The sequence below is a fragment of the Hyperolius riggenbachi genome, chromosome 10, assembly GCF_040937935.1.
Source record: "Hyperolius riggenbachi isolate aHypRig1 chromosome 10, aHypRig1.pri, whole genome shotgun sequence".
Lineage (NCBI taxonomy): Eukaryota > Metazoa > Chordata > Amphibia > Anura > Hyperoliidae > Hyperolius > Hyperolius riggenbachi.
In genome coordinates, this window is record NC_090655.1 from 47594543 (window position 1) to 47620413 (window position 25871).

At 47.4% G+C, this 25871-nt stretch overlaps 2 protein-coding genes across 8 annotated transcripts in view; one reads left to right on the forward strand and one right to left on the reverse strand.

The window, feature by feature from the left end:
• The window catches only part of LOC137534985 (centrosome-associated protein CEP250-like), an 88079-nt gene extending 80341 nt beyond the window's left edge, over nucleotides 1-7738 (reverse strand). Inside the window, exon 1 of one of the 3 annotated variants that reach the window (XM_068256743.1) lies at nucleotides 7577-7738. The gene's annotated coding sequence lies outside the window, so the exon portion shown is untranslated. Of the gene's footprint in view, nucleotides 1-2623; nucleotides 2683-7142; nucleotides 7229-7576 lie in introns of those variants that run through there. The other 2 variants (XM_068256742.1, XM_068256741.1) reach the window with 2 other exon arrangements.
• Nucleotides 3009-25871, forward strand: part of LOC137534987 (C3a anaphylatoxin chemotactic receptor-like) — a 37670-nt gene continuing 14807 nt past the window's right edge. For 2 of the 5 annotated variants that reach the window (XM_068256744.1, XM_068256747.1), the window contains exons 1-3: nucleotides 3009-3145; nucleotides 11923-12024; nucleotides 20961-21175. Coding sequence is in view for 1 of the 5 variants with exons in the window: in XM_068256747.1 (XP_068112848.1) it covers nucleotides 21167-21175 (9 nt within the window). In the remaining 4 variants the exon portion in view is untranslated. The remainder of the gene's footprint in view (nucleotides 3146-11922; nucleotides 12025-20960; nucleotides 21176-25871) is intronic. The other 3 variants (XM_068256746.1, XM_068256748.1, XM_068256745.1) reach the window with 3 other exon arrangements.

Below are 25871 nucleotides of genomic sequence, written 5' to 3' on the forward strand. Positions count from 1 at the left end.
TCTGGGTAGTAACCTCCTCCTCCTGCCCAGACTGAGCTCCCATAAGCCCTTGCTACAGTGCCAAGGCACTGTGAAACGGAGCAGTGCTTTTCAGCGCCGCCATAGACTGTAATGGGAATCAGTCTATAGCGGCGCTCAGTGAGTAACGTCGGCTCCGTCAGAAGACGAAGCTGAAGTTGCTTAAAAAAAACACAATAATTCGGACTCCAGCAATCGCTGAAAGCCGAATTATTTCATTACCCCACTACCCATGGCAGCCTGGAGGGGGAATAGTAATTAATACGGGCCGGACATGTGCAGAAGCAGGATCAGCCATATACCGGCTGAATCCTGCGCCCAAGTCTACCGGCGCCGATTTCAAATGTACGCCAGTGAAAAGGTGTGGGCGAGGCTCGCTTAGTTTATATGTTATTAGAGTATTAAAACAAAAACAAAGAATTTGGCCTGAGGAATGCCCTACAAACTATATGTAAGGAACACAATTATGCAATGCGTAAAAGTTTATCTCGGATCCACTTTAAGGGGTGGAGGTAGAAACAAGAGGTGCGTCTGTTGAGGGTGCCCAGCAGAAAGTATAATACGTTCTGATGTAGGGGGGGGGGGGGTATGCGAGTATGAAAAGCTAAGTCTTGACTTGAGGGCTCATTTGAACAGGGCTGTGGAGTCGGTCCAAAAATCCTCCGACTCCGACTCCTCAGTTTAGGATTCCACCGACTCCGACTCCTCCTCCTCTAATTTGCATATTACAATTTTGTTGATTAAAAGTATGTAACATGAAATTCGTCTCTTAACTGCCAACGCTTAGGAATTTTACAAGACAACTGAAGTGAGAAGGATATGTAGACTACTATATTTATTCCCTTTAGACTAAAACTAGTCCTTGGTAAGAGTACTTGTAAAAGGTACAAACCGGAACAAAGAACACCTATCAGGCCCTAGGCAATGTAAGTGTGGGTACATGTAAGAATGATGTGCAGGTACTCTGCAGGGGAATAAGGAGATTGTAAACAGACAACACCTCTGTGTTCAATGTGCACAGCATTCTCAGTGGATTCCCTGCAGCTCTGTGGGGAGTGCATATGTAGAGTATAGTACGGTACTACTGTGTAACAAAGTAAACCTGAGACAGATGAAATTAAAGTTTTATACATACCTGGGGCTTCCTCCAGCCGCCTTCAGGATAATCAGTCCTTCGTTGTCCTCCTCCACCACCTGGATCTTCTGCTATGAATCCAGGTACTTTAACCAGTCTGGTGTAGTGCGCATGCACACACTCCGCCGCCAGGAGCATACCACACCTGTGCAGCACTATTGCGCAGGTGCAGAATGTTCCTGGCTGTGGGAGCGGCATGCGGCCGGACAGCGCTGACTGGCTGAATTACCAGGACTCATAGCAGAAGATCCGGGTGGTGGAGGACAGCGAGGGACTGATTAGCCTGAAGGTATGTATAAAACTTTACTTTTCATCCGTCTCAGTTACCCTTTAATTTGTAGTTACCAAACCAAATGTTAACAACATATCAAATTATTTGATTTCATCAGCAAAGAGAGTGCATACATTTGCATAAATCAGCATCAATGCAGAATTATTTCCATCTCATTGACCATCTCTATTAGTGACACAGCTACACATCAGGCTTTATTCTTACAGCATAGATGTTATTTAGTATATATAAGAGATTCCTGTGTACACATCATATATACAGTCACAATCAGATATGTATATCTGACCTTAAAAATACGGGGACTGCTTTATTGAAGCAGCACAAGTAACTCATTTTGATTGGTTTATTTCATTTTTGTGGACTAAGCACAGCTATTACTGTATATATACTGTATATATACATTATTTTTAATGACTATTATCTGAGAAATAGAACATTTTATCATATTTTCTATTTTAATTACAGTTACAAATTCATTAGGAGTTGGTGCATTTTTTCCCGACTCCGACTCCAGGCACCCAAAATTGCCCGACTCCACAACTCCGACTCCACAGCCCTGCATTTGAAGGTACTAAAGATGGGGGAAAGAGTCTGAATATTGGTAAAAATTTCTGATTCCATTAACATTAGCCAGTACCCAATCATAGAATATCAGTAATATTATCAACTAGTGACCTAAGCCCCATTAAAAACAGGCTCTACGTCTGTCACCGCCACACACGCACGCCTTGCTGGCCCGCCCCAGTGGCTGTCAGTGCTGGACATGCACAGTAGCGCAAAAGCACTGACGCAGTGACACTTGCCTTTTATTAGGTAGGATATTTGATTTGCGGCTTCACCAGGTGCCCAAATTACCAGACAGGCGCTCTTTTGAGCATACACATCACACAAGAGCTGCAGGCAAATGAAAGCCACAGTCAGCAGTGAGGTGAGTATAGCTGGCAGGGATGGCTAATGAGTATCCACATGTATTTGCCAAATCACTATAATCATTATTATATCAATGCAAAACAATAAAAATACTAGATATTGAAATGATCATGCAACACAGCCTAATGCCAGAGCAGCAGAGGGCACAGCAAGCCAGAGGCACCACAACTCCCAGCATGCTGCCAGCCCTCAGGGACCTGTCACGGCGCACCCAGCCCTGCACGCCATCAGGCACTTTTCTCTCTCACCCCATTTTGAATCTCCCTCCAGCCCGCGCCGCCCGTCCCGGAGCTCCGATCGCTTCTGATCCCACCCCCAACCAACCGCTTCCTGCCCCACTGTCACATGACCCCACTCCTCCCGCTCAACGACCATGTGATGTGATGTGACGACCATGTGATACCCCCTCTTCATAAGGGATTCCAGACTCCTCCCACTTCTCTCGGAGAACCGCTACGCCCCACCTCCTCTGGCTGCGACACATATTAGGCCACGCCTTCTAACAAGTTTGTGTCGCCTCTTATCTCCTTTTGCTCCTCCTCTCGAGGCGTGGCTCTCCCCGTTACTCTCTGTCTGTAGTGGCGTTGCAGTTGCAGAGCTGTCCTCGTGTGTGGTGCTGATGGGCGTGGCTTTCCTGCTGGTTTTCGTTCATCAGCTTTCTGTTGTACATATATAGTTACAAGAAAGCACCTTTCTCTGTCATAATTGCAGGCAGTTTATAATTAGGAATCAGTATAGACTGTCCCTTACTTACGCACAGGGGGTTGTTTGTAAGTCAGATTGCTTTGTATTGTACATATTGGGATGTGTGAATAAGTGATTTACTTTGGTACTTATCCGTTAGCCGGGCGCAATTAGGTGTCGCTAATTCCATTCATACTTACTTCACGTAACAAAAGTGTGAATGTAACCGCCACAGGTAGCGCTAATTGCATTCATAGTTAACGTAACAAAAGTGTGTTAACCTCCCTGGCGGTTTATTAAAATCCGCCAGGGGGCAGCAAATACGTTTTTTAATGTCTCGCTACATGATAGCCGCTGTCTCGCTACATGATAGCCGCTGCTCAGCGGCATCCCCCCAGCCCCTCCGATCGCCGGAGGGCTTCCCCCGTCGCCATGGCGACGGGGCGGCATGACGTCATCGACGTCGTGACGTCAAAGGGGAATCCGATCCACCCCACAGCGCTGCCTGGCACTGATTGGCCAGGCAGCGCACGGGGTCTCGCCTGGGGGGGCCCTGCATCGCGGCGGATCGGCGGCGATCGGGTGAGACACGCAGCAAGCAAAGTGCTTGTTGCGTGTTTTAAAAAAAAATTATTCAAATCGGCCCAGCGGGGCCTGAGCGGCGACCTCCTGCGGTAATGGACGTAACAATGCGTCCATACCGCTAAGGAGGTTAATGTAAACAATGGAATTGTGTTTTAAGTGGCCGTCTCGCTGCGGCCAAATGTATTGTAAGCTGTGAGTTAATGGAATTAAAATGAAGCCGGCGCTCTCCTCCCCCTTTGCCCTCTCTCTTCTATACAATACTGGCAGCCTGCGGGGACATGCATGTCCCCCCAGAGTCGTTTGTCGCGGCAGGGAATCCTGGTTGTTTGCTTGCGACGAACAACTCTGGGGGGACACGGGTGTGTGTCCCCCTCCCCCCGCTGCCAGTGTTCTATAGAAGAGAGAGGGCAAATTCATTGAATTCAATTAACTCACTTTTTGATAATACATTTGGCCGCGGCGAGACGGCCACCCAAAACACAATTCCATCGTTTACATTAACACACTTTTGTTACGTTAACTATGAATGCAATTAGCGCCACCTGCGGCGGTTACATTCACACTTTTGTAAGTATGAATGGAATTAGTGCCACGTGCTGGATGCGCCCGGCTAACGGATAAGTACCTTTACTTATTTTTGACATACAGCTTGAACAATGCTTTCAATTGTTTTCAACAACCTTTAAACCAGTAAGGAGCCGCTCATCTCCCGAAGCCTCTCACGGAGGGGGATTTTAAAGGGGGAGTCAGTGCTGGAATGAGCAGACTGGTGAGAGGAACAGGAAGGCTCTATAGACCCAGAGCCTTCCCTCTCCTTAGGTGAGTATCTGGTTTGTTTGTTTTTCCGCAATTGCTTCAGACTCACTTTGAGGCCCCATTCACACCTAAAATGGAAAATGCAAGCGTTTTGCTTTTTTGTGCACTTTTTTTCCCTCCTCTCGGTGCTCCACTTCGCGCTGCGCTTCTGGTAAAATCGCTTTTCTAAGTGCTTTTCCAGAGCGATTTTATAATTCACTACCTGACGCAAGTCAGGAAGTGAACTCCTTGACCCGGAAAATAATAAATACAATGTATTTATTCTTAAAAATGCTCACACAATCGCTGCACAAAACGATTTTGTGAGCGTGTTTTTCCTATACCTTCCATTGAGGTAAAATCTCCTCAAAGATGGTACAGGCACCGTTTTGCTGATCGTAAAAGAAGCACTCAGCTTTGAACTCTCTCATAGGGAATCATTGCACAAGCGTTTTTAGGGTGATTTTGAAAATCGCCTGCGCTTGAAAAAAGGGCAAAAACGCCCTTAGGGCTCATTCACTCTAGGGGTATTTTTAAGATTTTTTAAGCGCTGGCAATTTTCAAAACCGCCCTGAAAGCGCTTGTGCCATGATTCTCTATGAGAAAGTTCACATCTGAGCGGTTTGTTTCCGATCCGCTCAGATAAGCGGTGCATGGGCCATTTTTGAGGCGACTCCACCTCAATGGAAGGTATAGGAAAAACGCTCACAAAATCGTAAGTGTTTTTAACTTTTCCGGATCAAAGAGTTCACTTCCTGACTGACGTCTGGAAGTGAAAAAATGCAATCGCTCTGCAAAAGCGCTTAGAAAACCGCTTAAAGAGAGTCTGAAGCGAGAATAAATCTCGCTTCAGACCTCAGAGTTAGCAGGGGCATGTGTGCCCCTGCTAAACCGCCGCTATCCCGCGGCTTAACGGGGGTCCCTGATCCCCCAAATCCCCTCCGTAATGCGGGGGAGCGCTTCCTGGTTGGGGCAGGGCCAGGGCCGGATTTACAGCTCAGGAGCCTATAGGCACAGAAGTTCTGGCGCCCTAAACTCCGCCCCTCAGCAAAGGCCACACCCCCAAATGTATGCCGCTTGAAAATGGACCAATCAAGTCTCACCCAGGTTTAAATTGATTGGTTCCTTCTCAAGCTGCATACTTTTACCTAATCATGCATAAACTGAACTATTTGCATCTCATTGATCATCCCTAGTTTGGAAGGTAGCAGGTAACAGATGACAAGTAGTGATAAATTGTGGCCTAGGCAACAAACCTTTTTATAAAGTACAGGGTGGTGCACAAAGCACCGTCCCAGTTGCTTGTCATAAAGGCAAGTATATAGGCAAATGGTGGGCAGCCTATAGCCAAAGGTCGCCCTTTGCACTGGCGAGGACCTCGGGCTGAAAACTGAGTGCAGAGCTGCTGCGTGTCATCTGCAAGGGGCTGGAGGAAGCCCCAGGTAAGTAGAGCGGTAGACCCATATTTTTGCCAGATGACCCCTTTAAAGCCTAGACAAGGACCACCCTTCCCAGATCACTTTGCCCAAACAGCCCCTGGCCTAGGTATTAATACAATCCCCCCCCCCCCCCCAGGCAAACTGCAGCCTGGACAATAGCCATTCCATTAAACCCCCCCCCTTCCCCCACGCAATAAAGCATGCTAGTTTAAAGCAAACTTGAGAGGTTAAATACTGTGGGATATATACTTACCTGGGGCTTCCTCCAGCCCCATGTAGGCCACAGGCTCCATCCCTGTCCTCCGGGGCCGCTCGGTTGTCCCCTGGTCACCTCTGCACGTGTGTCTTCCCCAGGCAGAGAACACTCCCAGCCGCAGGAGTGTGACAGGGGTGCATACACAGCAGGGTTGTACATGCGTTGTGAAGCGCAACTGGCCAATTTACGAGAGGTAACAACGGAGCGACTGGTGAGGGCATCGAGGAAGCTCAAGGCCTACATGGGACTAAAGGAAGCACCACTAAGTATAAAATGCTTCAGTATTAATGCTCTCAATAACACTTAAAAAAAACACACCTTACACACCCACACAAGCTCACAGTATACACACACACACACACAAGCTCACAGTACACCCCCACAAGCTCACAGTATACACACACGCACACACAAGCTCACAGTACACCCACACAAGCTCACAGTATACACACACACACACAAGCTCACAGTACACCCCCACAAGCTCACAGTATACACCCCCACAAGCTCACAGTACACCCCCACAAGCTCACAGTATACACCCCCCAAGCTCACAGTACACCCCCACAAGCTCACAGTACACCCCCACAAGCTCACAGTATACACCCCCACAAGCTCACAGTACACCCCCACAAGCTCACAGTACACCCCCACAAGCTCACAGTACACCCCCACAAGCTCACAGTACACCCCCACAAGCTCACAGTACACACTCCCCAAGCTCACAGTATACACACACACATAGCTCACAGTACACACACAGAGCTCACAGTACACACACAGAGCTCACAGTACACACACAGAGCTCACAGTACACACACAGAGCTCACAGTACACACACAGCTCACAGTACACACACAGCTCACAGTACACACACAGCTCACAGTACACACACACACACACACACACACACACACACACACACACACACAGAGCTTACAATGCACACAGTACACACATACTCACAGTACACAATACACACAGCTCATAGTACACACACATTCTCACCAATGTCAGCAGAGACTGGCTGCATCAGTTTTCTCTGTGTCCCCTCAACTGAGCAGAATGCTGCCACTGGACCTGTTCCTCCATTCCTGCACAGATTCAGCTGAAAGGGGGGAGGGGCGGGGCAGAGTTGATCAGCAGGCTACCATAGCGGTGATCCTTTTTCGGCTCACAGGAATATGCTGCTGAGGCAGCTAAGCAAATGCAGTGCACGCTGGCTGGTCACAATGTACACACACACAGCTCACAATACTCACACAATCACTTACTCCACAACCAGCAGACTGGCTGCATACATTTTTCTCTGTACATCCACCAGGTACCAGGGCACTGTGTCAGTCACACATGCACAGACAGCCTCAAGCCCCCAATAGTATACACACGGCGGCGGGGCGAAGTTGAAACTATAAAGTGCAGGGCTATCTCATGAGTCCTACCTACAGGGTTGTTTCCTCCGCATCCCCTCGCCGCCTGTCACTTGAAAACAACACATGCTGATTGCTGATAGACAGGAGAGGGGTCGGCGGGGCGGAGCTTCTTCCCTACCCGTGCTACTGGATTCATCTTCCTCCTCTCTGTCCCCCTTCCATCGCACCGGCAGGATAATTTTCGCCGGTAAGTGATGATTATTCATGCCCCGCCTCGCCCACCCACGTGCTTTATCAAAGTCCCAGCCAGGAGGACTCCAGGGCAGCAGGGACAGATAATCGCGCAGCCCCCCGCCGCCTATGCACGCAGCAGCTGCTGTTAGTTGCACTTGCAGCGCTGCGTGCAGACATGAATCCGGCGGCCAGTGGGCGGGGAGAGCGGCACATAATTGTGTGTGCGAGTGTCACTAGCCGCCCGCCCCTCACTGTAGCCGCACACGTGGCCGTCGGATCATTATGCAAAGAGAAGGAGGCGGGCGGCGCTGGCATTAGTGTTGCTTTTTCAGCCTTTTCATCTTAAAGGGACATGATTTACACCCGCCCCTTGTCCAATCAGGCGCCTGTAGGCACGTGCCTAGTGTGCCTTATGGTAAATCCGGCCCTGGGCAGGGCTAACCGCCGCAGCCCTGCCCCACGCGCGTCTGTCAGCGCGTATCTCCGCCTCTCCCCCGCCCCTCTCAGTCTTCCTTCACTGAGAGGGGCGGGGGAGAGGCGGCGATGCGCCGCTGATAGACGCGACTGGAGGCAGGGCTGCAGCGGTTAGCCCTGCCTCCAGGAGCGACCAAGTCTGCGACCAAGTGTCGCAGTGGGGGGTTTGGGGGTCAAGGGACCCCCGTTTAGCGGCGCTATAGCGGCGGTTTAGCAGGGGCACACATGCCCCTGCTAACTATGAGCTCTGAAGCGAGATTTATTCTCGCTTCAGAGTCTCTTTAACAAAACCCTCCAATGCACAGAAATCTGGAAAAAAATCGCCTCACAAAACTCCCAACGGACACGCGAGCGGAACGCAATGGGAAGGAGGCCTAAGTGTGAACGAGTCCTGAACCACTTAAAATAGTTTATTTAATACTGTAATCACCCAGCCCTACCATGAAGCTGAGAGAATCAAATGATTCATAGTGCACAATCTAGGGGACCAATGGCCCTATCTGTATGGCGGAGTGCAAATATTCAAACACGCTGCAATTAGTGCAGAAAACTGGATTGGGTGCATTTAGCTGAAAAGAGCCCTAAGCTTTCTCTGCCTTTTTTTTGCTATGTGCATTGCGGTGCCAAGTTATTTTGCGTTTCTCCCAGCCTAATGCAGAGCGGCGCAAGGAGTGCTTGATATTTACCTGATCTGGCTCTCTTCTTCCACCTCTGAGCAGTGGTGCAATGTTGGTATCCTCCTTTGGTCCCTATCACATGTCTTATCATGTGGTCGGAACATGGAGGATGATCTCAGCATTACAGCGCCGCTTGGTGGTGAAAGAGGAGAGACGATCCTGCGTCTGGATTAGGTAGCTATCAGTCGCTCCATGCACCACTCTGCATTTAGGGCCCTATAGGCACACAGGGGCGGATTGCAGCTGCCCAGAATACCCCCTCAGACTAGGGCCAGTGCAGTTTCTTCCAATACGCTCTCGTCTCTCACCTTTCCAGGCCTATAGCAGGACCTCTGTGCCGGTGCCCACCTCCTGCAGGTACACCACCCCTGCACAACCGCAGTAACTAGCACAAATGGAGAAGGCACACAAATGGCTTCAGTATTGCACTGTATTGAAAAGCATGCAGAGGCACGCTCGACATGTTTCGGGTGGAGCCCTTCCTCAGGGCCGGTGCAGTGTCTGGGGACAGCACAAGGTGAGACACCAGAATTACTGCATGTATCCTGCAGCTCACAGCACTGCCCTCTTTCTTTCCATGCTACAGCTGACTTTGTATGGACAGCAGTGTGTGTACAGAGCATGGAGCAGCTCTGGGGAACTTAACAGAGTCAGGTATGAGCAGAGACCTGTGCCCTGCTGTGTGAATGCTTCACTTTCCCCTTCATTGCCATTGTCGACTGTCCTCATTATTATCTGTATCCTTACTGATCCTGATCGATTCAATTGTCGATCGGGAGCAGATCGGACATTTAGGAAATAATTGACAGATCCTGTCAGTCCGACAGAAAATTGCATTATGTGTACCCAGCATGATGTCCTACCATATATTATACTGTATGGTTCTTGGCTGAGAGAGACCTTTCAGGAATCCCCCCACTTGAAAATCCTGGGTTTGCCCCAGGGCCCGTTCACACTAGGGGCGCTTTCCGCCTTTTTTCGAATGCAAGCAATTTTTAAAATCGCCCACAAAATGCTTGTGCAATGATTCCCTACGAGAGAGTTCTCAGCAAACTGGTGGTGCCTGTACCAGTTTTGAGGCGTTTTTGCTACAATGGGAGGTATAGGAAAAATGCTCACAAAATTGCTTTGTACAGTGATTGTGTTCACGTTTTTAAGAATAAATACATTGTATTTATTATTTTCCGGGTCAAAGAGTTCACTTCCTGACTTGCGTCAGGGAGTGAATTACAAAAATTGCTTAGAAAAGCGCTTTCTACAAAAACGCAGTGGGCAGTGGAGCGCCGGGGGAGAACAGCGCACAAAAACGCAAAATGCTTGCATTTGTGTTTTCATTTTTAGGTGTGAATGGGGCCTTACTGTGTGGGATGCAGCCTGAGTACAGCCAGCTGCATTAGCCCTGCCCCAAGTTATCTTACACTAGATAATTCGGGTGGGGCTGCTAAGAGGCTAGGATGCTCAGTATATGATTCTAAAGATTTTTAACAGAGCTATCTGACAGAAAGAGAAATCAACATCAATGAAAGTCAAGGGTAGGTACACACCATACCATTTTCTGTTAGATTTTATGTTATGCTGGGAATACACAGTTCGTTTTTGAGCCATTTAGATGGCTCGATAGATAATTTCCGACATGTACGATCTCCCGTTTGATCGCTTCACTGCTCGATTTCTGATAGAAGTGAATGGAAAAAGATAAGAAAAACAAGCGGAAGGTAAGAGAATTGACTGCAGAATCCGAGCGGCAAAAATAATCGAGCGAAGAATCGAGTGCCAGAAATGAACTGTGTATTCTCAGCATTATGCTGGGAATACAAGGCTCCATTTTGAGCCATTACGATGGCTTGATAGATAATTTCCGACATGTCCGATCTCCCGCCCAATTGTTTCGCCGCTGGATTCCGGCATCCAGCATTAGATTTACCTGCCAGATAGATCATTTCCAACATATTCTAACCATCTATCTGCCTAGCAATTGGGAATTGTTCTACTCAGCAGGAGATAACCAGAAGACAATGCACCAGAGATAATGACCAGTCTCTACAGAAAATAATCTAACGAAAAATCTAACAGAAAATTGTATGGTGTGTACTACTACTAGGCATAAAAGGAAAGGTTTAGCTGGGTACAAAACTTTGCATCAAAGAGAGCACGATTTGACGTAACATCCCACGTGCTGTGCAAATATTGAACTATTTGAAATTCAATCGTATACGCTGGAAAAGGAACAATGCTCAACCCAAAATACACCAACTATAAAACGTGCCATTCTTTCATTAAAGGGATACTGTAGGGTGGGTCGGGGGAAAATGAGCTGAACTTACCCGGGGCTTCTAATGGTCCCCCGCAGACATCCTGTGTTGGCGCAGCCACTCACTGATGCTCCGGCCCCGCCTCCAGTTCACTTCTGGAATTTCTGACTTTAAAGTCAGAAAACCACTGCGCCCGCACGCCCGTGTCCTCGCTCCCGCTGATGTCACCAGGAGTGTACTGCGCAGACACAGACCATACTGGGCCTGCGCTGTGCACTCTTGATGACATCAGCGGGATCGAGGACACGGCAACGCAGGCGCAGTGGTTTTCAGACTTTAAAGTCTGAAATTCCAGAAGTGAACCGGAGGCGGGGCCGGAGCATCGGTGAGTGGCTGCGCCAACACAGTATGTCTGCGGGGGACCGTTAGAATCCCCGGGTAAGTTCAGCTCATTTTCCCCTGACCCCCCCTACAGTATCCCTTTAATAACTACAGCTAAATCAGGGCTATTGTGTAACAACTGACGACAATTATACTTCCCCAGAACTTTATAAGTTTCTTCTGAAAAACAAAACAGATGCCTATGGAAACGTTAAAGCTAACCAGCACAACATGCTGTCAATGTTACGTAGTTTGGTCGAAAAAAGATATCCGTCCATCGAGTCCAACCAGAATAATAAAAGAAAATAAAGGAGAAGGCAACAGTGCGTTACCGGTAAACGTCTGTGTTAACAATAGAAGCAGACATTTCACCTACGCTGGCTTTTATTCATTACAGGCACTGTGTTCGAGTCTGGGAACACCCGTTTCCCTTTCACCAATCACGGAACGGCGGGATTGCGACGAAGGGGAATGAGAGCGGCGATCGCGAACGGCTGCGGTAAGTAAACAATACGCATATCTACACCCTTGATTTACAAGTGAAGTATAAAGGGAGCGTAAATATGCGTAGCAAAGATCCAGAAGTAGTTGAAGCGTACCTGAGACGAAAAAAAATGTATACATACCTGGGGCTTCCTCCAGCCCCCTTCAGGCTGTTCGCTCCTTTGCTGTCCTCCCAGACCAGCTCGATCCTCTACTAGCCGGCCCGGTAATTACTCCAGTCGGGGTGAGCCGGCGCATGCACAGTCCGGCTGACTGAGAGCTCGCCCCCAACGCTGTGAGCATTATGCGTCTGTGCAGTAGTAGTGCACAGGCACAAAACGCTACCGATTACGGTTCGAGTGCAGTACGCTCCGACTGAAAGACTTAACATGCTGGTTAGCGGAGGATAGAGTCAACCCAGAAGGACAGCGAGGGAGCAAACAGCCTGAACGGGGCTGGAGGAAGCCTCAGGTATGTACAATTTTTTTTTCTTTATTAGGTTTCCTTTAAGGCTAAGTTCACAGGGCCAGATTAATCAAAGCATTACCGACAGTTTTGTTCTTCTTAAACTGTCCTTACCAGCAGGGGGAACTGTTCTGCACATTGTTAAAGGACTTACGAGCCCAAACCAGTAAAAAAATGTCTTTACCTGTATGAAGTTGTAAGGCACGGAGGACGCCATCAGCGCCCTCCGTGCAGCTCCGCCGGGTCCCCGCTGCCTTTGCTCCCCCCGGCCGGACCCGACCCCACAGCCCGGGTCGGGCTCTCCTTCCTCCTCAAATATGGCCGCCGGAGGAGGCCGCGGCTGTGCAGTCCGCACCGCCGCGAGTGCAGCTGCGCAGCTCTAGGGCCTCGCTCCCCGATCCACGCTACGTAGCGTGGATTGGGGAGGGAGGCCCTAGAGCTGCGCAGTCGCACTCGCGGCGGTGTAGACTGCGCAGCCGCGGCCTCCTCCGGCGGCCATATTTGAGGAGGAAGGAGAGCCCGACCCGGGCTGTGGGGTCGGGGTCGGGCCGGGGGGAGCAAAGGCAGCGGGGACCCGGCGGAGCTGCACGGAGGGCGCGGATGGCGTCCTCCGTGCCTTACAACTTCATACAGGTAAAGAAATGTTTTTAGTGGTTTGGGCTCGTAAGTCCTTTAAGAAGCTTCCCAATGCTTTCTTAAAGAGACTCTGAAGCCTCTTTAAAATCCTTTTTTTTAACAATCCTGCTTAATACATTAGTCCTATCTAAATCGCCGCATTCCTGCGGATGTAAACTATCCCAATCCCCCCTAAACCCCGGGGTTGATCTGGGCAGCGCTTCCGTGTGAGGCAGGGCTATGAGCTGCAGCCCTGCCTCACACGGGTCTACTAGTACGGATCGCTGCCTCTCCCCCGCCCCTCTCAGTCTTCCTTCGCTGAGAGGGGCGGGGGAGAGGCGGAGATCCGCCGCTGATAGATGCGTGTGAGGCAGGGCTGCGGCTCATAGCCCTGCCTCGCACGGAAGCGCACAGGGGCAGCAAAATCCACGACCAAGAAAGTCGTGGATTTTGCGGGGAGAGGGAGGGCGGGTTAGGGGGGTTTTAGATAGTTTACAGCCGCGGGAATGCGACGGTTTAGGTAGGGCTAATGTATTAAGCAGGATTGTTTTTTAAAAAAAAGGATTTTTAAGAGGCTTCAGAGTCACTTTAAGTGAAGGGAGATTGTGGCAGTTCTGAGAGTTTTCCTTAGATTAAGAACAGTGCAGAACTGTCCCTGATTAAGAAGTGGCTAATACCACTTCTTAACCCCGCAGAGCAGGTTTACGCTGACACCTCATAGCTTCCTTTTTAACCCATTCGCGTTCCGTCGTTTTCACTTGAGAAATGTTCACCTCCCATTCATTAGCCTATAACTTTATCACTACTTATCACAATGAACTGATCTATATCTTGTTTTTTCCGCCACCAATTAGGCTTTCTTTGGGGGGGGGGGGGTACATTTTGCTAAGAGCCACTTTACTGTAAATGCATTTTAACAGGAAGAATAAGAAAAAAATTGAAAAAATTCCTTATTTCTCAGTTTTCAGCCATTATAGTTTTAAAATAATACATGCCTCCATAATTAAAACTCACGTATTGTATTTGCCCATATGTCCCGGTTGTTACACCGTTAAAATTATGTCCCTATCACAATGTATGGCGACAATATTTTATTTGGAAATAAAGGTGCATTTTTTCCGTTTTGCATCTATCACTATTTACAAGTTTAAAATAAAAAAAATATAGAAATATTTCATCTTTACATTGATATTTAAAAAGTTTAGACCGTTAGGTAAATATTTACATGTTTGTTTGTTTTTTATTGTAATGTTTTTTTTTTTTATATTAAACATTTTATTTGGGTAGTTTTGGGAGGGTGGGATGTAAACAATTGGTTTATAATGTAAATCTGTGTTGATTTTTATTTTTTTTTACTTTTAGTTGTAGTATTACTTTTTGGCCACAAGATGGCAGCCATGAGTTTGTTTACATGACGTCACTCTAAGCGTAACACACGCTTAGAGAGACGCATGGGGGAGGTGACAGCCAGAAAAGGTGCAGCTTCCGAGAGAAGCTGTCGCTTTTTCAGCGGGGGAGAGGAATCAGTGATCGGGCACCATACCCCGATTCACTGATTGCCTGGCTAATGAACCTCGGGCTGGGAACCAAAATAGGTTAATTTACTGCCGTCTACCCACATTCATTTGTTACTGAGGTGAACTCCCTTTCACCCTGGTGATGTTTATTTGTTTAAGAGAAGGACGGGAATTGTGGAGGAGTGTGTGGAGAATTGACTGTTTAGAGCATGTTAAAAATGTGTGTAAAAGACAGAGCAGACATGGGGATTATTTGAATGAAAGTTTAGGAGAGTAATTACAGCCTGGGCTGCTCATGTCCCAGATGGATAAACAAACAAGTCATACACTGTTGTGTTCTTTTCTTCTGAGACACTGTACTAGCTCCTCCTCACTTAGAACAGTTTAGGAAGGAAACAGCACCATCTAGTGGCTTCTTAAGGTGCCTGAGACAGTTCTGCACGGAGTTCTACAAACCTACCAGCATTTTGTCTTAGACACTCTTGATAAATCTGGCCCACAGTGCTGTGTTACGGTGCAGCATAAGGCCACATTGTAATGTGCGCTGAGACACTGCAATGCACCACCTATGTGATGTTCAAAGTGCGGAGGGTGCATTGCGCTATAGCACCATGCGGCATCCTAACGCACTGCATGCGTTACCACACAACAGTGACAGTGAGCCATACTTTTTATTGACTGTGTGCTTCATTGTACGTCACTGTATGCGCAACCCGTAGATAATGTACAGTGCCTCTTTGCAGTGCAGTTGCATTGCCTTCCCACTGTTACGGAGAACACAACACCCACTGCGAACCTAGCCAAAGGGTCCTTTCACACTGAAACCATTGCATTTCCTTGCAACTAACTAGTGATGGGAATTCCGGCTCTTCTCAGAGAATCGGCTCTTCTGAATCGGCTCCCATTAAAGAGTCGGCTCTTACGGCTCTGAATCGGCTCTTCATTAAATGTCACCAGACACCACTCAGAATCGGAGTAAAAGCCCCGCCCCCATCTCCATGACTGCTTATCTGACTGGGGCAATCCCTCCTGCTACTGCTCTGCTCCCCCCATACACTCCTACAAGCTGAAAGAGGAGGACTACATCTCCCAGCATGCCTCAGCGCCCTTTATCACAGAGCAAAGCAGAGCTGTGTGGGGCGGCTGAGGCATCGGCTCTTTTAAAACTGAGAACCGGCTCTTGTCTTTCGCAGCAAAGAGCCGGCTCTAGAGCCGGCTCATTCACGAACGACCCATCACTACAACTAACAATATCATCTCAATGCAATGCAATTATATTTCTATGGTATGTTTGCATTGGGTATGGGGCGGTGGGCAGGCACGTGCAGAGGGGGGTGCGCTGGGTGCCCAGGCATCCCCCCTTTTAAAAATCTTCAAAAAAGGCCCCTCTCGCTGTACAAAATAAGCTCCGCCCCTGATCACGATAAGCCCCACCCGTGGGAAGCTCCGCCCCCACCTGGGACACTTTCAAGTGAAGAGGCCCAGACAGGAATCCTAGTGTGGCATACTGACCTCTCCCTCCACCTAGCACCCATACTGACCTCTACCTCCCACAGCACCCATAGTGACCTCTCCCCTCCACCTAGTACCCACAATGACCACTCCCTCCCCTAGCACCCACAGTGACCTCTCCATCCACCTAGCACCCACAGTGACTTCTCCCTCCACCTAGGACCCATACTGACCTCTCCCTCCCCAGTACCCACAGTTATATCTCCCATTACCTAGCACCCACAGTGACCTCTCCCTCCACCTAGCACCTACAGCGACCTCTCCCTTACTCAGCACCCACAGTGACCTCTCCCTCCACCTAGCACCTACAGTGCCCTCTCCCTTACTCGGCACCCACAGTGACCTTTCCCTCCATCTAGCACCCACAGTGACCTCTCCCTTCACCTAGCAACCACAGTAACCTCTCTCTCCCCCAGCACCCACAGTGACCTCTCCATCCACCTAGCACCCACAGTGACCTCTCCCTTACCCAGCACCCACAGTGACCTTTCCCTCCATCTAGCACCCACAGTGACCTCTCCCTCCACCTAGCACCTCCAGTGACCTCTCCCTCCCCCAGCACCCACAGTGATCTTTCCCTCCCCCAGTGACTACCCTCCTGTCCCCTGCAGCACCCACAGGGACCTCCCATCCCAAAAGCAGCACCTACAGTGACCTCTCCCATTGCCAGCGCCCACAATGGCCTCTCCCAATGCCCAGCATCCACTCCCTCCTCCAGTAACCACACTGACTTCTCTCAGCACCCACAGTGACCTCCACTTCCTCCAGCACCCATACTGATCTCTTCCTTCCACAGCACCCACAGTGACCTACCATTCCCCCAGAACCCACACTGACCTCTACCTCCCTTAGCAGCAACTATGCCATTCACAGCAGCACCCATAGTGACCTCCCTTTCCTCCAGCACCCACAGTGACCTCTACCTCCCCCAAGACCCACAGTGACCTCCCACAAAGGACCCACAGTGACCTCCCTTTCCTCCAGCACCCATACTGACATCTACCTTCCACAGCACCCACATTTACTCCCCCCCAGCACCCAAAGTGACCTACCCTTCCCCCAGCACCCACACTGAGCTCTACCTCCCCCAGCAACCACACTAACCTCTACCTAGCAGCAACTATGCTATTCACAGCAGTACCCACTGTGACCTCCCACACCCTGCACCCACAACAATCCCACCAATATTCAGCACCCACATTACACTCAACCAGTAACCCCCACTATGGCAAGCACCCAGTACTTGCACCCTGCACCCAATACTCACATCCGGCCTCAATATGGCACTTAGTACTTGCATCAAACAGCCACATGACACCCAATACCTGCACCCCTTCACCCTATAGCTGGCACCCAGTACTCACACCTACATGGCACAGTACTTGCACCCAGCCCCAACATAGCACTCACTACTCACACCTGCACACACAGCCTCCTCATGGCACCCACTATCTGCACTCACATAACTAATACTAGCACCCAAAGTACCTGCACACAGAACCCACATAACACACAATGCCCACCCATAGCTAGCACCCAGTGTATGCATGGCACCAAGAATTCACACCTATGTGATACCCAGTACCTGCACCCAACACCCACATGGCACAGTACTTGCATCCAGCCCCAACATGGCACTCACTACTCACACCTGCACACTACCTTCACATGGCACCCACTATCTGCACTCACATAACTAGTACTAGCACCCAAAGTACCTGCACTCAGAACCCACATAACACACAATGCCCACCCATAGCTAGCACCCAGTGCATGCATGGCACCAAGTATTTGCACCTATGTGATACCCAGTACCTGCACTCAACACCCACATGCTTCATCTGCAGTAGTTCCAGCTGCACCAAGCCTCCACTTAGTGCCCAGTACAAACACCAAGCACTCACATATCACATCCAGTACTTGCACCCAGAACTCACAAGGAACTGAGTACCTGCAATCAACACCTACATGATGGTTGATACACACCCATACAGCCAGAATCCACATGACACCCTGTGCAGCACCCAGAACCCACATGGCACCCAGCATCTGCCTTTAGCATCCACATGACAACAAAAACCCCACTAGCCAGCACCCATCACCCATATGTCACCATGTACTCACTCCCAGTACCCACTTGGAACTCAGTATTTGCACCTAAGACCCACATACCCCTATAATCAACACCCACATGGCACAGTACTCACATGTCACCAAGTTCCGAAGCCATTATATGCACCTAGTACCCGTCCATGGCCAGCACCCAAATAGCACCCAGTCCCCATCCTTGGTCCGAACCCATATGAGACTCGGTAATCTCCCATGGCACACATCCAGACCACATATGGCACTCCCTACTCACTCATGTCCAACACTCACATGGCTCCCTGTACCAATTAGCACTCACATGGCACCCACTATTGTTTATTACCATCTGCTACTCATTCAGCACCCAATACTGCATAGCACCCACTGCAAATAAAAACCCAATACAAACTGGACCTTGGTACTCACAGCAGCTTGACACAGACTGTACTTTGGCATCTCGGCACCCACTGCAACTTAGCACAAAGTGAACCTTTGCATCTTACCATCTACTGCATCTGGGCACTCACTGCACCTTGGCACTTACTGCAGTTTTGCATCTACTAATGCTTAGCAACCACTGCATATTGGTAACCACTTCTTCTTTGCCTGAAAAGAAGCTTGGGTGCTGATCAAGGGGGACAGAGGTCCCAGTAATGAAAGGCGAGTCCGTGCCTCCACTGTGGGCTCCACTGTGCCCACTCTAACCCACTCTAACAGTGGGCACCTACCGCTGCTGATTTGAGGGTGGTTGCGCCAAAATAGTTGGTTGGAAGGAGACACAAAGTCTGCCTGATACTGCTATAAAGGTGTGTGTGTGTTTGGGGGGGGGGGGGGTGGATTAAGACTGCTTTATGCTTTCTGTAGAGGGGGTATTACATACACAGTTTAGCACGATTTATCGATTTCAAATTTGAGCACCACCCCCTTGAGGATCCTCTGCATGGCCCTGCCTCTTCCTGCAGCACCCACACTGACCTCTACTTTTCCCAGCATCCACCCGTTCCCCTCATAGCTGGCATCCAGTACTCACACTCACATGATTGCAAGTATCTGCACCCAGGCCCAAAATTGCACCCAGTCCTCACACCTGCACACAGCTTCCACATGGCCCCCACTATCTGCACCAAGCACCCACTTAACCAGTACCCGCACCCAAAGTACCTGCATTCAAAACCCACATGACACCCAATGCCCTCCCATAGCCAGCACCCAGTACAGGCATGGCGCCAAGTATTTGCACCCATGTCGCACCCAGTACCTGCACCCAGCACCCACATGACATCCAGTACATGCACCCAGATCTTACATGGCACTAAGTACTTGCAATCAACACCCGCATGACACTTGATAGCCAACCATAGCCAGAACCCACATGAATGACACTCAGTACTTACACCCAGAACCCACATGGCACCCAGCATCTGCATTCAGTACCCACATGAAAACCAATACCCCCCTAGCCAGAAACGAGGAGGGGGGGGGGCATGCGGGGGAAGGCATTGCCAGGCCCCTTTTTTAAATTTGAGCACCCCCCACTTAAGGACCCTCTGCACGGCCCTGGCGGCGGGTTCCAACAGGGTAACGCACTGGTGCTTGCTGACATTTTCTGCTATAACTACTTTGAAATCAGGAACTCCTGCAGCTGAGCTGACGTTCTGTGGAATGCTGTCATAACCTGCTCCTATTCTTCAGAACATAACGTGTCAAAATGGAGAAGTACTGCTTTTTTTTCCTCACATGCATGCTTGTATTTTGTATATAATTTAACCCCACAATGACCACATCCATATTTGCAATTCATAACTCTTTTGTTGTTTACATTCATCTCAATTTGGATTTTTTCCTATGACAAATGGGACTTTCTATTATTAAAAATGACATAAGTATCCGCTTTGTGCATTTTTTTCTCAAAGACCCCATTGATCCATCCAAGCACAAATAACCCAATACTTACCGTATTCAGCTACAAGTGTTTTTAAAGCAGACCTGAACTCAGGACTTCCTTTCTGCCCTAAAAATAAGCAACAGCATAATCACATTTAAAGAAAAGCATTTCTTTGTTACAGCTGATACAACTCCTGCAATAAATCTACAGTGTGTCAGGTCCACTTTACAATATTGTCGCCATACATTGTGACAGGGACATCATTTAAATGGTGTAATAACCGGGATGAATGGGCAGATAAAATATGTGCGTTTTAATTACAGTAGCATGTATTATTTAAAAACTATATGGCTTAATACTGAGAAATTATTTTTTTAAAATGTTTTACTATTATTTTCTTATTATTATAATTGTCTTATTATTTGCTTATTATTCCTGTTAAAATGCATTTAGAATAATTCTTAGCATAATGTACTATCCAAAGAAAGCCTTTGTAAGATCCACTGGCCGCTCATGGCGGCGGAATGCCGAGAGACCCACTTTGAGGCGCAAGCCTCTGGGTCTCGGCTTGTCTCTGACATCACATGGTGCTCAGCTCCCATTGGATAAGCGGCCGACGAGCTCCCAGTACGTGCTCCGCCGCTGTAAACTATAACCACGTGTGCATCGCGTGTCAGCAGCTCTGCTGACACGCTCTCTGTGGATTGGTTACTTTGGATACCTAGTTTCTGATTGGTTTAGTGCTAGTATGAATGTAAGGTGAGCGCCCTCAGTTATCGCCCATGATAGCCTATGCTGGGCTTGTTGCTGAGATTGCGCTCACACCAAGTACTTGTTTTGCTGAGGACTTGTGCCTGTCTCTTGACTAAGCTTCTAGATTGGATTACATGTTACCAACCCGGATTAGACCTAACCACGCTTCTGTATTGGATACCCTGTTACCGACCCGGCTTGTTAAAAGGATTCGCATGAACGCTGCCTGCATTGACCCTGGCCTGATTGACCTTGCATCTGTCTAGTGATATACTTCAGCCATTCCCTGCTACCTTGTCTTTGTCTGGATTGCTTCAGCCTATATGCCTCAGGTGACTATTCAGTATACTGTGTTGCATTGCATTGCTGTGTTTGGTGATTGCTGTCTGCCAGCCTGTATGCTACATCTGCCTGCAGGGTATTGTAGTTTGTATTAGGCAGGAGCTTTCACAGGTGTTAGGGCTGGGTTATATGTCAGTCATATGGGCATACAGTCTGACTCACAGCAGGTGACCAGACAAGCCTGACAGCCTTATTGGTGGTGAAAAAATAACAGCTCACAGAAGAAATACTCAGTTTAGAACTTAAACATAAAAGCTCCCTTGATCCGGAAGTCCTGAAAGACTTGAAGGAGCATAGAATTAAGCTAAACAAATTTCTCCAGGAATATGCCAAACAAGCAGCACGTAGATGCCAAAACCTTTTTTATATCAATGGGAACAAATCTGGCAAAATACTTGCCAAAGCGCTTAAAAACAGATGCAAAGAACATATGTTGCGCAGATAATAGATAATGAGGGAAGGAAGATATTATTCTAAACTATATAACCTAGAAAGCCACTATAGTAAGAAAGAAAAACAGACCCTGATAGAAACAATTAAAGGATATTTACACACAGCAAATCTCCCCAAACTAGAAGATGAGGCAATTACAGAACTTGAATTGCCCATCTCTGAACAGGAGGTTAAAAGTGTCATAGCAGGGATTAAGATAGGTAAAGCACCAGGCCCAGATGGGTTTCCAGCTGATTATTATAAAAAGTTTAAGGACATTCTGGCCCCATACCTATGTAAACTCTTTAATGCATTGGCAGAAGGCAAAAGAGAACTTACATTTCCAGCGCAGTCTTTAGAATCCCACATCTCTGTGATACTAAAGCCAAATAAAAAAACCATCGACATGCGGAAGCTATAGGCCAATTTCCTTATTAAGCCTTGATTTAATAATCTTCTCCAAAATTCTGGTCAATAGGATTGCCCCTCATATGAACCATCTCGTTCACTGGGATCAGGTTGGCTTTATACCAAACAGAGAAGCAAGAGATAACACAATCAGAACCTTGGATTTGGTCCAGCTCATCCGGTCACGTGGAGTCCAGGGCATGCTCCTTTCCACAGACGCTGAAAAAGCGTTTGACCGGGTGGGCTGGGACTGGATCAGAGAAGTGTTGCAGCATTCCAACATGGGACCCAGAATCCTTTCCTCTATTGGAGCGTTATATACACTACCATCGGCACGTATTAGGGTCAATGGGGTCCTTTCTGATCCACTGAACATAAGAAATGGCACCAGACAGGGCTGCCCACTCTCCCCCCTAATCTTCGCATTAGCATTAGAGCCGTTCCTCTGTCATATTAGGGAAAATGGAAACATATCTGGTATTAAAGTGGGAGACACTGAACATAAAGTAGCTGCATACGCAGACGATTTGTTATTTTACATCAAAAACCCAGTAACAACACTTCCCAATCTCCTAGAGGAGTTTAAAAGATTTGCATGTGTCTCTTACTTCAAGATCAACGTAGATAAATGTGAAGCATTCAATGTGAGCCTACCTGAAAACACTAGGCAGCACCTGGAATCTTCATTTCCCTTTAGATGGAATTCTAAATGCATAAGATCAGAGCAGGGACAAGGTCCTCAAGCACCCAAGGCTGAGACGCCAAAGTGCACCCCTCCATCCCTCCCACCCCAGCTGTCACTCACTGATTGCTGTTAGACTAAGAGGGCCACAGGGCCCACAACCTCCCCAACACCTTAATATCTAGTTATCTGGCTTGCAGTCACTGCTATGTATCCCCTTTTCTTATTTATTTCTGCTTCATACACAATTAGGAATGACAGCTGAATGAATTGTGCGCCCCCTCCTACACTGCGCCCTGAGGCTGGAGCCTCTCCAGCCTATGCCTCGGCCCGGCCCTGCAGTTGGCTGAAGGTGTAATGGTTAAGGGCTCTGCCTCTGACAGAGGAGACCAGGGTTCGAAACTCGGCTCTGCCTGTTCAGTAAGCCAGCACTAATTCAGTAGGAGACCTTTGACAAGTCTCCCTTACACTGCTACTGCCAATAGAGCGCGCCCTAGTGGCTGCTGCTCTGCTCTGGCGCTTTGAGTCCGCAAGGAGAAAAGCGCAATATAAATGTTATTTGTCTTGTCTTTGTCTAAGATATCTGGACACTAACATTTCAAACTCCTTGAGAGAAGTCTTTGCCTTAAAGGGATACTTAAGTTAAAAAAAAAGATATTTACTCACCTGGGGCATCCCTCAGCCCCCTGAAGCTGTATGGTGCCCTCGCAGCCTCGCTCCGATCCTTCTGTCCCCGCCGGTGGCTACTTCCGGGTTCGGCGACAGCCACCGACAGGCTGGGAACGCGAGTGATTCTCCGCGTTCCCAGACGCTATATCACCCTCTATGCTGCTATAGCGTATAACATATAGCGTATAACATATAGCGTATAACATATACGCTATAGCAGCATAGAGGGTGATATAGCGGCTAGGAACGCGGAGAATCACTCGCGTTCCCAGCCTGTCGGCGGCTGACGCTGAACCCGGAAGTAGCCGCCCGCGGGGACAGGAGGATCGGAGCGAGGCTGCGAGGGCACCATACAGCTTCAGGGGGCTGAGGGATGCCCCAGGTGAGTAAAAGTCATTTGTTTTTTTACTTAAGTATCCCTTTAAATTTTCCTCCGATTCTAGGAATGCTGACTGAAGATCTTAAAAAATGGGAGTTGCCTCAACTCTCTTGGCTTGGGCGTATAGCAGTTATTAAAATGAATGCAATGCCTAGATTGCTCTACCTATTTCAGACCCTTCCTATTACTATCATTTATAAAGAATATCTTTGGGTGTAATCCTTTATAACGTGAAGGATCAAAACACAGTCCTCTTTTGGGGCAATCCACCTTGCCCACCAAGACTTATTTGTTACTTTAGAAAAGGACTATTGAAGCTAATGCAATTTTAAGGATACAAAAAAAACTTTATGAAAAAGCTTTATTGACACATGTAGAAAAGTATAAAAACACACGGTTCTTCAATTTCAAAATGGTAGGTCTTCAGAAACACATAAACATAGTTTGGTTTTGCTCAATAAGCGGTTGTAGCTTTACGGGTATTTAATATCAAGGCAACGACACATGTTCGTTTCGGGCTTTTATATAGATTTGTATGTGCCCTTCATCAGGCCGTGATACCCAACTCTACAAATAAGAACAATAGATAACAACACATTAAAATCACAAAATACATTTCCTCAGACACGACAAAAAGATTGTCGCAGAAAGGGAACCCACCACCAGATAGGGTTTGTAACGTGTACACCAGGTTCAATCCAAGAACCTACACGCCTGGATACCCTAGATAGCATATTCACCTAAAGATAGAGTTTGTGATATGTACACAAAAATCAAGCCAGGAGTTATAATGCCTTGAAAATGTGTCAAGATGAAGATAGAATCAGCAGAGAGGATAAATACCAAAGAAAAAGTTCTCCAAATGGACCAACACGGAAACACATTATGAAGGCTAGTAAATATCAGTCCTCATATTCTCGGTGATACTGCAGATCATCAATAATCGGGTATATATCTGCATTCTCGGTGATACTGCAGATCACCGGTAATCAGATCCTCTCTGTGTTACACCGATCGTTACAATATATATATATATATATATATATATATATATATATATATATATATATATATATATATACATATATATATATATATATATATATATATATATATATATATATATATATATTCGTTTAAGTATATATATATAGCGCTGACATATTACACAGCGCTGTACAGAGTATATAGTCTTGTCACTAACTGTCCCTCAGAGGGGCTCACAATCTAGTCCCTACCATAGTCATATGTCTATATCGTGTAGTGCATGTATCTTATCTGTATGTTTTTGGGATGTGGGAGGAAATGGGAGTGCCCGGAGGAAACCCACGCAGACACGGGGAGAACATACAAACTCCTTGCAGATGTTGACCTGGCTGGGTCTCAAACCGGGGACCCAGCACTTGCAAGGCGAGATCGCTAACCACTACGCCACCACGCTGCCCAATATATATATATATATATATATATATATATATATATATATATATATATATATACTGTATATATATATATATATGTATATATATATATATGTATATATATATATATATAAATATATATATATGTACAGTGGTGTGAAAAACTATTTGCCCCCTTCCTGATTTCTTATTCTTTTGCATGTTTGTCACACTTAAATGTTTCTGCTCATCAAAAACCGTTAACTATTAGTCAAAGATAACATAATTGAACACAAAATGCAGTTTTAAATGATGGTTTTCATTATTTAGTGAGAAAAAAAACTCCAAATCTACATGGCCCTGTGTGAAAAAGTGATTGCCCCCCTTGTTAAAAAAAAATAACTGTGGTTTATCACACCTGAGTTCAATTTCTGTAGTCACCCCCAGGCCTGATTACTGCCACACCTGTTTCAATCAAGAAATCACTTAAAGAGACACTGAAGCGAAAAAAAAAATATATAATGAATTGGTTGTGTACTATGAATAATTACTAGAAGATTAGCAGCAAAGAAAATATTCTCATATTTTTATTTTCAGGTATATAGTGTGTTTTCTAACATTGCATCATTCTCTAATATGTGCAGATTACACAACACTCTGCATTCAAAATGATTCTTTCAGAGCAGTCTGTGAACTAATGACCTCTCCTCTGGCAG